This window comes from Eumetopias jubatus, unplaced genomic scaffold (assembly GCF_037043125.1).
Source record: "Eumetopias jubatus isolate StellerSeaLion01/CBP00866 unplaced genomic scaffold, mEumJub1_p1.0 scaffold_6, whole genome shotgun sequence".
In the NCBI taxonomy this organism is placed as follows: domain Eukaryota; kingdom Metazoa; phylum Chordata; class Mammalia; order Carnivora; family Otariidae; genus Eumetopias; species Eumetopias jubatus.
Window position 1 is genome coordinate 120,584,480 of NW_028274812.1, and position 13,467 is coordinate 120,597,946.

Genomic DNA, 13,467 nt, shown 5'->3' on the forward strand with positions numbered 1-13,467 from the left:
ACCCTGAACTAATGTCTATGGAGAGGAGAGGACTTCCAGGACGGGGTGGCCATGGTGGTCTGTCCTGGAGATGAGCAGAGATAGACACCAGGGGGCAGCACCGTGGGCTCCCTGGACACTCTCTGTGTTGGAGGAAGGGACAGCTGGGCCCCAGGGGCAGCCCAGAGAGACTGGAGACTGTTCTCTCATCTTTGTAGCCACGGGGGTGCCTGGAGGCATGGGGTGGCTCACCAGCTGTTATATTTGGGGACCTGTGTTTCTTCCCTTCCCTTCCCGTCCTTTTCCCAGAATTCCTCTGTTCACTGCAGCCAGGATGAGAATCCCTGCTGGTGACCTTTCCTCCTCCTCCTCCTGGCTGAGGGTGGTGGCTGTGGAGGTCGAGATCCTGAGAAGAATCCCCTCAGATGGAGAAGGAACACAGGGTCACTTGTCGTGGGGTTCCGGCAGAAATCCGCTCTTAGATTTCTGTATGTCCGAGGCTGCCTTGGACAGCGCACCTTGAGACAGTTGACTCCAGGTTCCTCATACCTTGTCCCCTGGCGATCCCAAATACTCACTGCATGACTTCACCCTATTCTATGTGTCACCAGCGAGTCACTATGTCCAGCTTCTGTTCCCAAAGTGGGTATTACACAAGGGCATGAATACTGGAGGATCGGAACACTGGAGCCCTCTTGGAGTCTGCCTACAACAGGGGTGACTTTGGGAACCACCTGAATGCGTGGCCTTTCGCAGGCCTGTGGCTAGAAATGCAGAGACCAGACTGAATGAAGAGGTCAAGTCCAAGGGTGTTGGTCACTCCCCAGGAATCCAGATCAGAGTCGGGATGTCACACTTTGTTGCAGGTGGACAGGGCCTGAGGCTCCACCAGTCAGGTGAGCACAAGCCAGACTCTGACCCAGGACGTGGTGACAGGGAAACTGGGACAGTGCTGCATGCATTTGGCACAGGTGGCGTGAGTGGCTGTCGTGTCATCCAGCTGCCAGGAGCGGCAGCGACAGCAGTCCTGGCCTCAAGGTGCAGTGATGTGAACAGCGGGATCTGTGCCCAGCACCGGGGGCAGTGATTGCTATTTGGGCCTTGACCTAGGGTGGGGTGGTGGATTCTTTTCCTGGCTCTGCAGCCTCGGGCATCTTGTGTGGCTTTCCGGGAAATAAAATGACGCCCAATATTCTAACTATATATACACATGCTACATATAGTTCCCTACAAATGTATATTTGTAATGTAGAAATATAATTTATATTTTATATTTCATATCATTTTATCTAAAATATTTTAAATATTTATTAAATATAAGTGTATGTTATATTACATATTCTATTTGAAATTTATATGTATGCATATCTTCCTAGGTATATATATTTCCCTATAAATATATAGAGTTTCAATTAAAGCAACTTGGACTTTGTTGTTGAAACAAGGAGTGAGAAATCCATGAGGGAATACATTTAGAGAGGACAGATTTACAAATTTTTTCCAGTTTTATTAAGATATAATTGACACATAATATTTGATGAGTTAAATGTTTGATGAGCAAAACCGTTTGATCTGATAAATGGCAAAATGATCATCACCATAGAGTTAGCTAACACCTGCATCGTGTCACAGTTACCTGGGTGTGTGTGTGTGTGTGTGTGTGAACATTCAAGGTTTACTCTTTTAGCAATCAGTTTTTCTTTATGTTGAGCTCCTCCTTCTGCCACCTGCCTGTGCCCCATAGGAGAGAAAATATATTTCTCCCGGCATGCCTTGCATTTTTCTTCCTACAAAAAAACCGAATAAGTGTGGCTGTAAGCCCCCTTCCCACAATGAGTGCTCTCATCAATGACTCATGCTTCCCTGTCCAGAGGACCCCCAGGATTGCCTGCGGCCTTGTTACAAAATACTCAGGCCTCTCCCCGGACTTAAAATCTTAGAATGTTGGGCGTGGGCCCAGGAATCACTTACTTAATAAGCCCTACAGGAGAGGCTGATGCACGGCCATGTGGGGATCCTGCTTCATGTGCTTGCTACTCGGTGTGGGATCTGAAGACCAGCAGCAGCAGCACCAACCTTGTTATCAACCCAGAATCTCATGCTCTACTCCAGACTGTCTAGATCTTCATAGTCCAGGAGATTCCTGTGCACACTCAAGGGTGGGCCTCCCTGGTCTATGTGCCTTCTAGATGCAGACCGGACTGTGCAGTCCACTCTGGGTGTGCGCACTCTGATCAGCTTGCTTAGCTTTGAGGAGTGCAGGGTTTGGTCCTGTTCCTTTCTCTTCTATGGCCCTCACCCCCTTGGTAACCTCATCGCTGGTGAAGGCTCTAATCATCATTTACATGGTGTCACCTCCCTAATCTATGTCTCCAACCTAGATATTTCTCCTACCCTGCACTCTGTATCGAACTGCCAATGTCACTTACATTTCTGATAGACATCCCAGATTCCACATTCCTAAACTTGATGCCTGTGATGCTGCTTCCCCAAATGTTTTTACTTCCAGAGTCTTCCCCATTTCCACAGAAGGCATTCCACATTTCTACTTGAAGTCTCAAATATTGGACGTCCTCCTTGGTTCCTCATTCTCTCACCCTAGAATTAACCCATTAGGAAATGCTGCAAAGTCCATCTTTAAATATCTCCAGCACCCGATCACTTCCTACTAACTTCCTTCCTCAACCCCAGACGTACAGCCCATATGCCCATATCTCCCTCCTGGGACACTGCGTGGGTTTCCTAGGGTTCCCTACCGGTCCCTCGCCCTGCACCTCCCGATTCTGCACAGCAGCAAACAGATGCCTCTAAGAGAAGTCCTACAGGTAGATCATCTGTTCAAAACCTTCTTGTAAATCCACACCTCACTCAGATAAACTCAAAAGTCTCCTAATTTTTTTTTGAGAGAGAGAGAGAGCATGCCGTGCACGAGAGAGTGGGGGGGAGACACAGAGGGAGAGGGAGAGAGAATCCTCAGGCAGACTCGCCAGCTGAGTGTGGAGCCCAAAGCTGGACGGATCCCAGGAACCCAAGATCATGACCTGAGCTGAAATCAAGAGTTGGATGCTTAAGTCCACAATAGCCAAACTGTGGAAAGAGCCAAGATGTCCATCGACAGATGAATGGATAAAGAAGATGTGGTATATATACACAATGGAATATTATGCAGCCATCAAAAGGAATGAGATCTTGCCATTTGCAACGACGTGGATGGAACTGGAGGGTGTTATGCTGAGTGAAATAAGTCAATCAGAGAAAGACATGTATCATATGACCTCACTGATATGAGGAATTCTTAATCTCAGGAACAAACTGAGGGTTGCTGGAGTGGTCGGGGGTGGGAGGGATGGGGTGGCTGGGTGATAGACATTGGGGAGGGTATGTGCTACGGTGAGCGCTGTGAATTGTGCAAGACTGTTGAATCACAGATCTGTACTTCTGAAACAAATAACGCAACATATTTTAAGAAAAAAGAAAAAGAAGAAGATAGCAGGAGAGGAAGAATGAAGGGGAGTAAGTCGGAGGGGGAGATGAACCAGGAGAGATGATGGCCTCTGAAAGGCAAACTGAGGTTTCTAGAGGGAAGGAGAGTAGGGGGATGGGTTAGCCTGGTGATGGGTATTAAGGAGGGCACATTCTGAATGGAGCACTGGGTGTTATGAACAAAGAATGAATCATGGAACACTACACCAAAACAAATGATGTAATATATGGTGATTAACATAACAATAAAAATTTAAAAAAAAAGAGTTGGATGCTTAAAAGAATAAGCCCCCCAAGGATATTAGAATTAAACCCTTCTAAGATCCTAAGGCTTGGACATCTGATGTCATTTCAGCTGCTCTCTGCTCCAGCCCCAGTGGCCTCCTTGCCCTTCTGTGAACACAGGACACGCTCCTGCCCTAGTGCGTGTGCACTGGGTCTTCCCCGGTTGGAAAGAGCTCCCCCCAGACCTCCTAGTTACTAGCACACAGCCTGCCCCTCACTCCAGAACATATGCCCCACCAGGGGGGGCCCATTTTGTCTGCTTTGACTTCACTAAGGTGTCCTAGAGGCTACGGTAGAGTTCCTGTGTCCGACACTCAGTTATCACTTGGAGATACGATCCGCCTAGAGCACCCCTCTCTTCTAGATGAGCCTCAGGCCACAGCTGTTCGTGGCAGCTACCACCCTCCTCTCCAGTGGCGGTCTCCTCCACGTCCCCACGTCCTCCTTCCCACACCATCCCTCCTGCACAGCACAGGAAACGCTGAGAGTTCTCCCCTCAGAAAAGTTCTATCTAGGCTTATGGGTCATGTATTCCAGACAAATGTGAATTCAGATTAGACCCTGCTTTATCACTCTATGAATCAGGAGCAGAACCAGAACAAGGATCACTAGAGCCAAGGGCAGGGGGACAGGCAGGTGAGCAGAGAAGATAGGAACTAACTGAAATTTAATAAGGATGAGAAACTCTCAGACCCTATCTCTAACTCCAGAATCTGCTTTGATAAAAGATGGGGAAAAGATGGAAAGAGACATCCCTAGAAGCAGGAGAAGAGATGGATGGGTCTGAAAATTCATCTTTCAATTGCACAGATACTCCTGTGTGAGGGGCTCCCTGCCTTGTGGGGACAGTAAGAAGCCAAAGGACCCATGTGATTGCTCCAGACCGGGAGATACCGGAGAAACGTGAGACCAGAACTCGTACCCAAGAAGAACAGGCCTCATTCTTCATAGAAACAAACAAACAAACAAAAAAAGACATGCAAAACTGGGGGGCTGAGTCCTGCCCCAGGCCTGAGCCTAGGCTGCCCTGGTCACAGGAAGCTCTTGCTGCACAGGGTCCTGGAACAGGAGAGATCTGAGTCCCTGTGACCCCAGGGCCTGGTGAGACAAGGTTTCACTGAAGGGACAGGGACAAAGGAGCAGCAATCATGACCCAGCAGAGGAGTGACCATGTCAAAGCCCAGGATGCACTGAACATGGGCTGGGCACAGTCCCCTCCATGCTGGCTCTTCACGGCCTCTCCTGTCCCCACCCCCAGAAGAAGCACAGCAAACATGCAGACCCTGGAAGGTTCTCAGCGCTTCCCTTTATTTCCTCTCTCAAACTTTAGGAATCCTCTTTTTATCTTTTTATTTTAATTCTTTTCAACATTTTAAAATTTAAATTCAATTAATTAACATATAATATATTATTGGTTTCAGAGGTACAGGCCTGTGATTCATCAGTCTTATATAATACCCAGTGCTCATTACATCACATGCCCTCCTTGATGTCCGTCACCTAGTTACCCCGTTCCCCCCCCAGTCTCCTCCAGCAACCCTCAGTTTATTTCCTATGGTTAAGAGTCTCTTATGGTTTGTCACCCTCTCCGATTTCATCTTGTTTCATTTTTCCTCTCTTCTTCTGTGATCCTCTGTTTCGTTTCTCAAATTCCACGTATCAGTGAGATCATATGATAATTGTCTTTCTCTGGTTGACTTATTTCGCTTAGCATAATACCCTCCAGTTCCATCCATGTTGTTGCAAATGGCAAAATTTCATTTTGTTGATGGCTAATATTCCCTTGAATGTATATACCACATCTACTTTATCCATTCTTCTGTCGATGGATATCGGGGCTCTTTCCAGAGTTTCGCTATTGTGGACATTGCTGCTCTGAACATTGGGGTGCATGTGCCCCTTCATTTCACTACATGTGTATCTTTGGGGTAAACACCCAGTAGTGCAATTCCTGGGTCGTAGGGTAGCTCTATTTTCAACTTTTTGAAGAACCTCCATACTGTTTTCCAGAGTGGCCGCACCAGCTTGCATTCCCACCAACACTGTAGGAGGGGTTCCCGTTTCTCCGCATCCTCGCCAACATCTGTCGTTTCCTGACTTGTTAATTTTAGCCATTCTGACTGGTGTGAGGTGGTATCTCATTGAGGTTTTGATTTGTATTTCCCTGATGACAAGTGATGTTGAGCATTTTTTTCATGTGTCTGTTGTCCATTTGGATGTCTTCTTTGGAAACATGTCTGTTCATGTCTTCTGCCCATTTCCTGACTGGATTATTTGTTTTTTGGGTGTTGAGTTTGGTAAGTTCTTTATAGGTTTTGGATCCTAGCCCTTTATCCGATGTCATTTGCAAATATCTTCTCCCATTCTGTCGGTTGTCTTTTGGTTTTGTTGACTGTTTACTTTGTGTACAAATGCTTTTTATCTTGATGAAGTCCCAATAGTTCATTTTTCCCTTTGGTTCCCTTGCCTTTGGAGATGTGTCTAGCAACACGTTGCTGCGGCTGAGGTCACAGTGGTTGCTGCCTGTGTTCTCCTCAAGGATTTTGATGGATTCCTGTCTCACATTTAGGTCTTTCATCCATTTTGAGTCTATTTTTGTGTATGGTAGAAGAGAAGGGTCCAGTTTCATTCTTCTGCATGGGGCTGTCCAGTTTTCCCATTACCGTTTGTTGAAGAGACTTTTTTCCCCTGGATATTCTTTCCTGATTTGTTGAAGATTAGTTGACCAGAGTTGAGGGCCCATTTCTGGGTTTTCCATTCTGTTCCATTTGATCTATGTCTCTGTTTTTCTGCCACTACCATACTGTCTTGATGATTACAGCTTTGTAATAGAGCTTGAAGTCTGGAATTGTGATGCCACAGTTTTGGTTTTCCTTTTCAACATTCCTTTGGCTATGTGGGGTCTTTTCTGGAACCATTCCATCTGGTTCCACAGATTTTGGATTATTTGTTCCAGTTCTGTGAAAGAAGTTGATGATATTTTGATAGGCATTGCATTGAAAGTGTAGGTTGTTCTAGGTAGCATAGATATTTTAACGATTTTGTTCTCCCAATCTATGATCATGGAACATTTTTCCATTTCTTTGTGTCTTCCTCAATTTCTTTCATGAGTGCTCTAGTTCTCAGAGTACAGATCCTTTTCCTCTTTGGTTAGATTTATTCCTAGGTATCTTATGGTTTTGGGTGTAATTGTAAATGGGATCCATTCCTTGATTTCTCTTTCTTCTGCCTCATTGTTACTGTATAGAAATGCAACTGATTTCTGTGCATTGATTTTATCTTCTGTCACTTTGCTGAATTCTTGGCTGAGTTCTGGCAATTTCTGGTGGAGTCTTTTGGGTTTTCCACATAGAGTATCATGTCATCTGCAAGGAGTGAGAGTTTGACTTCTATGCCAATTTGGATGCCTTTTATTTCTTTTTGTTGGCTGATTGCTGAGGCTAGGACTTACAGTACTATGTTGAACAACAGTGGTGATAGCGGACATCCTTGTTGTGTTGCTGACCTTAGGGAAAAACTCAGTTTTTCCCCGTTGAAGATGATATTCACTGTGGGTCTTTCATGTATGGTTTTTATGATATTGAGGTATAGTCCCTCGATCCCTACATGGTGGAGAGTTTCCATCAAGAAAGGACATTGTATCTTGTCAAATGCATTTTTTTGCATCTATTGAGAGGATCCTGTGGTTCTTGTCCTTTCTTTTATTTATGTAGTATATCACACTGATTGATTTGTGCATGTTGAACCTCCCTGAACAAATCCCACTTGGTTGTGGTGAATAATCCTTTAAATGTACAATTGGATCCTATTAGCTAGCATCTTGGTGAGAATTTTTGCATCCATGTTCATCAGGCATATTGGTCTGTAATTCTCCTTTTTAGTGGGGTTTTGTCTGGAGATATGTATCTGGAATATATATAACTGGAATATATATATTATTCACAGAATATATCTGTGAAGTGCACTGTGTTATCCAAAGCCCTTGTTTCCTTGTTGATTTTCTGCCTAGATGATCTGTCCATTGCTGTGAGTGGGGTGTTAAAGTCCCCTAGTATTATTGCATTATTATCAGTGAGTTTCTTTAATTGTGACACTAATTGGTTTATATACTTGGCTGCTCCCAAGGTAGGGGCATAAATATTTACAATTGTTAGATCTTCTTGTTGGATAGACACTTTTATATAGTGTCCTTCTTCATCTCTCATTAGTTTTTGGTTTCAAATCTGGTTTGTTTGCTATAAGGATGGCTATTCCAGCTTTCTTTTGATGTCCATTGCCATGATAAATGGTTTTCTACCCGCTCACTTTCAATCTGGAGGGGTCTTTGGGTCGAAAATGAGTCTCTTTTAAGAAACATATGGATGGGTCTTCTTTTGTTATCCAATCTGATACCTTATGTCTTTTGATTGTAGCATTTAGACCATTTACATTCAGAGTAATTAGTGAAAGATATGAATTTAGTGCCACTGTATTCCCTGTAAAGTCGCTGTTCCTGTAGATTGCTCCTCTGTGGTCTTTGTTGCTTTTGGGCTCTCTCTCCACTCCAAGGATCTCCTTTAATATTTCTTGCATGGCGGGTTTAGTGTTCACAAATTCCTCTAGTTTTTGTCTTTCCTGGACACTCTTTTTTTTAATTTTTAAAAAAGATTTTATTTATTTATTTGAGAGAGAGAGAGAATGAGAGACAGACAGCATGAGAGGGAGGAGAGTCAGAGGGAGAAGCAGACTCCCTGCTGAGCAGGGAGCCCGATGTGGGACTCGATCCCGGGACTCCAGGATCATGACCCGAGCCGAAGGCAGTCGCTTGACCAACTGAGCCACCCAGGCGCCCTCCTGGACACTCTGTATCTCTCCTTCTGTTCTGAGCGACAGCCTTGCTGGATAAAGTATTCTTGGCTGCATATTTTCCTCATTTAGCACCATGAGTATATCATGCAGTTCTTTCTGGCTTCCCAGGTCTCTGTGCACAGGTCTGCTGCCAGCCTTACATGTCTAACCTTGTAGGTTAAGGACCTCTTGTCCTGAGGTTCTTTTAGGATTTTCTCTTTATCTTTGAAATTTGCAAGCTTCACTATTATATGTCTAGGTGTTGACCTATTTTTATTGATTTCGAGCGGGTTCTCTGTGTCTTCTGGACTTGAAAGCCTGTTTCCTTCTCCAGATTAGGGAAGTTCTCAGTTATAATTTGTTAAAATACATCTTCTGCTCCTTTCTTCCCCTCCTCATCTTCTGGGACTCTTATATTATGGATATTATTTCACTTTATGGAATCTCTGTGTTTTGTAAGTCTCCCTTCATGATATAATTGTTTCTTTTGTCTCTTCTTTTCAGCTTCCTTATTTTCCAACATTTTGTCTTCTGTGTCAGTGACTCACTCTTCTGTCCTGTTCAGTCTCGTTTTTATTGCTTCCATTTGGGACTGCTTCTCAGTAATAGCATTTTTAATACCTGATTAGATTTTAGTTCTTTTATTTCTACAATAAGGGATTCTCAGTGTCTTCTATGCTTTTTTGAAGCCCACCTAGTATCTTTATAATCGTTTTCAATTCTAGTTCAAACATCTTCCTTATATCCGTATTGATTAACTACCTGGCAGTGAGTACTGCCTCCTGTTCCTTCTTTTGGGGTGAATTTCTCCATCTCATCGTTTTGTCCAAAAAGAATAGAAGAATGAGAGAAAAAACAACAATAACAACGACAATAGAAAAAAAAACAAACCAGAAAAAAACAAAAACAAAAAACAAAACAAGAAATAAACAAAAAACAAAACAAAACAGAAAACTAAATCCTTGGTGTGTTTTGGTCTGCTTATTAAAAGAAACTAGATCTGCAAATAAGAAAGACAAACATATATATACGAAAATAAAATAAAATTCAATGGAAGGAAACAAAAAGTTAAAAAATATATGATGTAAATATAAACTTTAAAAAGAATAAAAAAGAAATAAAAAATAAGAAAATAACAAAAAATAATACTGAAGGACTAGAGAATAAAAAAAACCCATGATGCTATATACTGGCCTCCCCGAGAACTGAAGCTCTGCAGCCCCTATGATCAGTTGTCCCTGCCGGTCTTCTGGGGGAGGGGCGTATTTCGCGGATTGTCAGGGGGCTTTGCCCTGGTGGAATTGCTCCTCCCTGGCAGAGGCCGGGCGCAGTGTAAGCAGCTCTGGGCTCCACCGGGTGGCGCTGCTTCGCCCCCGAAGGTTTCCAGCTCTGATGCCCAGGATCAATATGGCTGCGCCCTGCTCTCTAGCCCCGAGCTGAAAATTCACCCCCCGCCCCCCCTTCAGTGAGCCCACACCGAGAAGCAGTCAATCACTGTGGTCTCCCTGCTTTCCCTCGGAACTCTGTGTTCACCCAGCCTGTGACCAAGCGATTTTATGTCAGGTATGTGACCGAGTTTCAAAACTCCAAACTGGACAGACTCTCGCAGCGTGACCCCCTGCGGTTCCTCCTGGGGGTGGGGGGGGGTCTCCTGTGCTTCTCCCGCTTGCTGGGCCCCTACTTGGAGAGTGGTTTGCCGACTGTGCAGCAGTTCCCAGGTTACGGCAACACCGACACCCAGCAGAAAGCCGGCGCCTAGACCCGCTGACTGCAGCCGGCTCCCCGCTCCGACGCCTGGGAGCTCCGCCGCTCTAGGCACCCTAGTTCTTCATGCGAGCCCAGGATTCGGAGACCACACTGTCCCACCTGGATTCCGCCCCCACTCCGCCACCTGAGCACCTTTGAGCCCGGACATCCCTCACTGGAGCCGACTTCTAGAAGTTCTGATTTTGCGCTCTGCTGCTTAGAACACTGTGCGGTGGCCTCCTTAAGCAAGCCGTATCCGCTCTGCCATAGCCTCCGATAGTCACCTCGGATTCACGTCTCCGCACCTCCTACCGCCCAAACTGTGGTCGCTTTTCTGCTTGTAGACTTGCAGGCTTTCTTGTGTCAGATCTGCCATTGATTTAATGGGTGTCAGAATTATTTGATAACCGTCTAACTGATTCCAGGGACCAGATGATCTGAGTCTCCTATTCCTCCGCCATCTTAACTCCTCCCTAAGTTCCTGAATATTCTGACCCTTCTCTTCAGATCCCCTGAAGACACATGTCTCCCACCATCCCATCACTGAACCTGAGGTCACCCTGAGGTGCTGGGCCCTGGACTTCTACCCTGCGGAGATCACCCGGACCTGGCAGCGGGATGGGGAGGACCTGACCCAGGACACAGAGCTTGTGGAGACCAGGCCTGCAGGAGAGGGGACCTTCCAGAAGTGGGCGGCCGTGGTGGTGCCTCCTGGACGGGAGCAGAGATACACGTGCCATGTGCAGCAGGAGGGGCTGTCCGAGCCCCTCACCTTGAGACGGTGTAAGGAGGGAAACTTGGGCTTGGAGGCTCCTGGAGGAGCCAGTGTGGAGAATGTTAGTAGGGTCAGGGCTGAGAGCGGGGACAGGGCCCTCTCCTTACCCTCTCTTCCCAGAGTCCCCTCCACGGCCCCCAATTCCTGTCGTGGGCATCGTGGCTGGTCTGGCTGTCGTTGTGGTCACCGGCGCTAGGGTGGTTGGAGCTGTCACGTGGAGGAAGGAGAGCTCAGGTGGGGAAAGGGGGTGCTCCGCGTTTTCTTGTCCTTCTGCAGTGTTTCAAGCCCAGGTGGAAGTGTGTCCTGCTTGTTTGTGGGCAGAGCTGTCCCCACACATGTGCTCGCGCACGTGCGGCTCGTGGCTACAGTCACTGTAGTAAAGCACAGGTGAGAGTGAAGGACAGATTAATCACCCCAGTGAATGTGGTGATGGACCCGATTCCCAGCAGTCACAGGTCAGAGGGCGAGGTCCTTGCTGAGGACAGACTCCACCAGGACGGTTGGTCTCGCCCTGCCATCTCTTCTCTTCCTGTCCCTGATCCTGCCTTAGGCCTGCAGTGACAGTTCAGGAAACTTCCCTGTGGTCCAGGCTATCCGTATCGTCTAGGATCTCGGGCCCTGCCTCCTCCATGGCATCTCATGGGATGTTTTCTTTCCCGGGTGGAAGAGGAAGGAGTTGAGCTGAGGCTGCCCATGAGTATGGAGGGGGTGATCCCTGAGACCCTGAGACGGTGTAGACGGGACCCCTCGGGAGCTCACCCACCCCACAGCTCCTCCTTTGGTTTCATCTCCTGTGAGTCTGACCACAGTCTGTCTGTCCTGCCCCAGGCAGTGACAGTCCCCAGGGCTCTCTCTGCTCCTATAGGTGAGACCCTAGAGGGCGTGACGGGAGGAGGGGAGGGGGGAAGGGGCCATGGCTGGGTAGCGGGGCTTCTTTGAGGAGGATGCTCTGAGCATGTGGTGGGCTGTTGAGAAAGTCCACCTGTATATGACTGACCTGAATCTGTTCACGGTTCTTTTCTTTCACCGTGTGAGCCAGCAGCCTTGTGGGGGACAAGCGACGCAAGATGCGTTCACTTTCCCACCTTGTGACATCAACACCCCCGATTTCTCTTTCTGCAAAGGGCGTCTGAATGTGTCCGTGTTCCTGTTAACGTAATGTGAGGAGGTGGGGAGACTGCCCCCCTCCGCACACGACTGCGCCCCTCTGCCCGCCACGACCGACCTGTGTTCTCTTTCCTCATCCGCTTTCGTGTTCCAGCCGAGGGCAAGTGGGCCATCTCCTTCCCTGTCTTTACTTCCTGTTACACTGAGCTACAGCTTCTTACTTCCTTGTTGAAGATAGGACTCTGGAGGCGAATTGGGTTTTTTCCATTTCTTGTCACGAGGAGTGGATCAGTTAGTGAAAGGAGAGGCTTCCTAACGTTTGAGAGAAGAAATAAATGGAAGCACTGAGCAGCTTCCAGAATCTGCACGTTTGGGGTGCTGGGTCTGCCCTGGGTGGGGACAGGCAAAGGCTGCGAGGAGCCTCGTGTGGAGGAGCCTCGTGCGCAGTTGGTGCTCAGTTCAACGTGGGTGTGACAAGGTCCCTGCTCAGGTGCGGAGTCTCTCTGCTCCTTTGTCCTTGTCCCTCCAGGAGGACCTGTCCTTCCGGGACCTGGGATGACAGACACTCGGACATCGCCCAGACCTTGTCCTGCCTGCAGGACTGACCGTGGGCAGCAACGTTGCGTGGCCGGGTCAGCCTCGGCTCAGGCCTGGGTTGGGCCCTCGGCCCATCTTTGGGTGTTTCTTTGTTGTTCCTTTGTTTCTGTAGAGGATTAGGCCTATTTTCATGTTCGTGTAGGAGTCTGGTCTCATTGAGCTTCGGGTGTCTCCTGTCTGACAGCGGCAGGAGGTGGTTGGCCCAGCGCTGTCTCCCCAAGGCCCAGTGCAGCCCCCGTGCGGGGAATCTGTAGCATCCAGAGGTTATTTTCACACTCATTCAGGACTTGCCTTCCTTCTGTGGCTCGGCTGTTCTTTCCATGTTTTGCCCAGTCTTCTCAGACAAACAGATTCTGGATTAGCAGACAGGGGGCATGCTGGACCTCGCATTTTCAATTAGTTGCTGTTATGTCCCAGCCCGGGCTCTGCCCTACTGACCCTGTGCGGGCTCCAGCCCCAAGTCAAGGAGTTGCTGACGCAGCAGAGTCTCCTTCGATTTCTCTTCTCTTAGGTTGGGAAAGAGCACCTGTGAGGAGGATGGCTGTTTGTTGACAATGGGAATGCACTTGGTGTGCAGGGGAGGTGCTGTGAGAGCAGGGAGGGAGGGAGGGAAGGCGGCGCGCTGCGGAGGGAGGAGGGGCGGCCGCAGAGTAAAGGTAGTGCCTCTG

The 13,467-nt window shown here is 47.6% G+C and overlaps 1 protein-coding gene across 1 annotated transcript; it reads left to right on the forward strand.

Moving 5' to 3' along the window:
* Positions 1 to 826: 826 nt before the first annotated feature.
* LOC148164145 (mamu class I histocompatibility antigen, alpha chain F-like) lies at positions 827 to 12,807 on the forward strand. Its single transcript, XM_088023771.1, has 5 exons — positions 827 to 875; positions 10,828 to 11,160; positions 11,216 to 11,329; positions 11,924 to 11,960; positions 12,732 to 12,807. The coding sequence occupies exons 1-5, from the start codon at positions 827 to 829 to the stop codon at positions 12,805 to 12,807; spliced, it is 609 nt and encodes a 202-aa protein (XP_087879897.1).
* Positions 12,808 to 13,467: the final 660 nt, after the last annotated feature.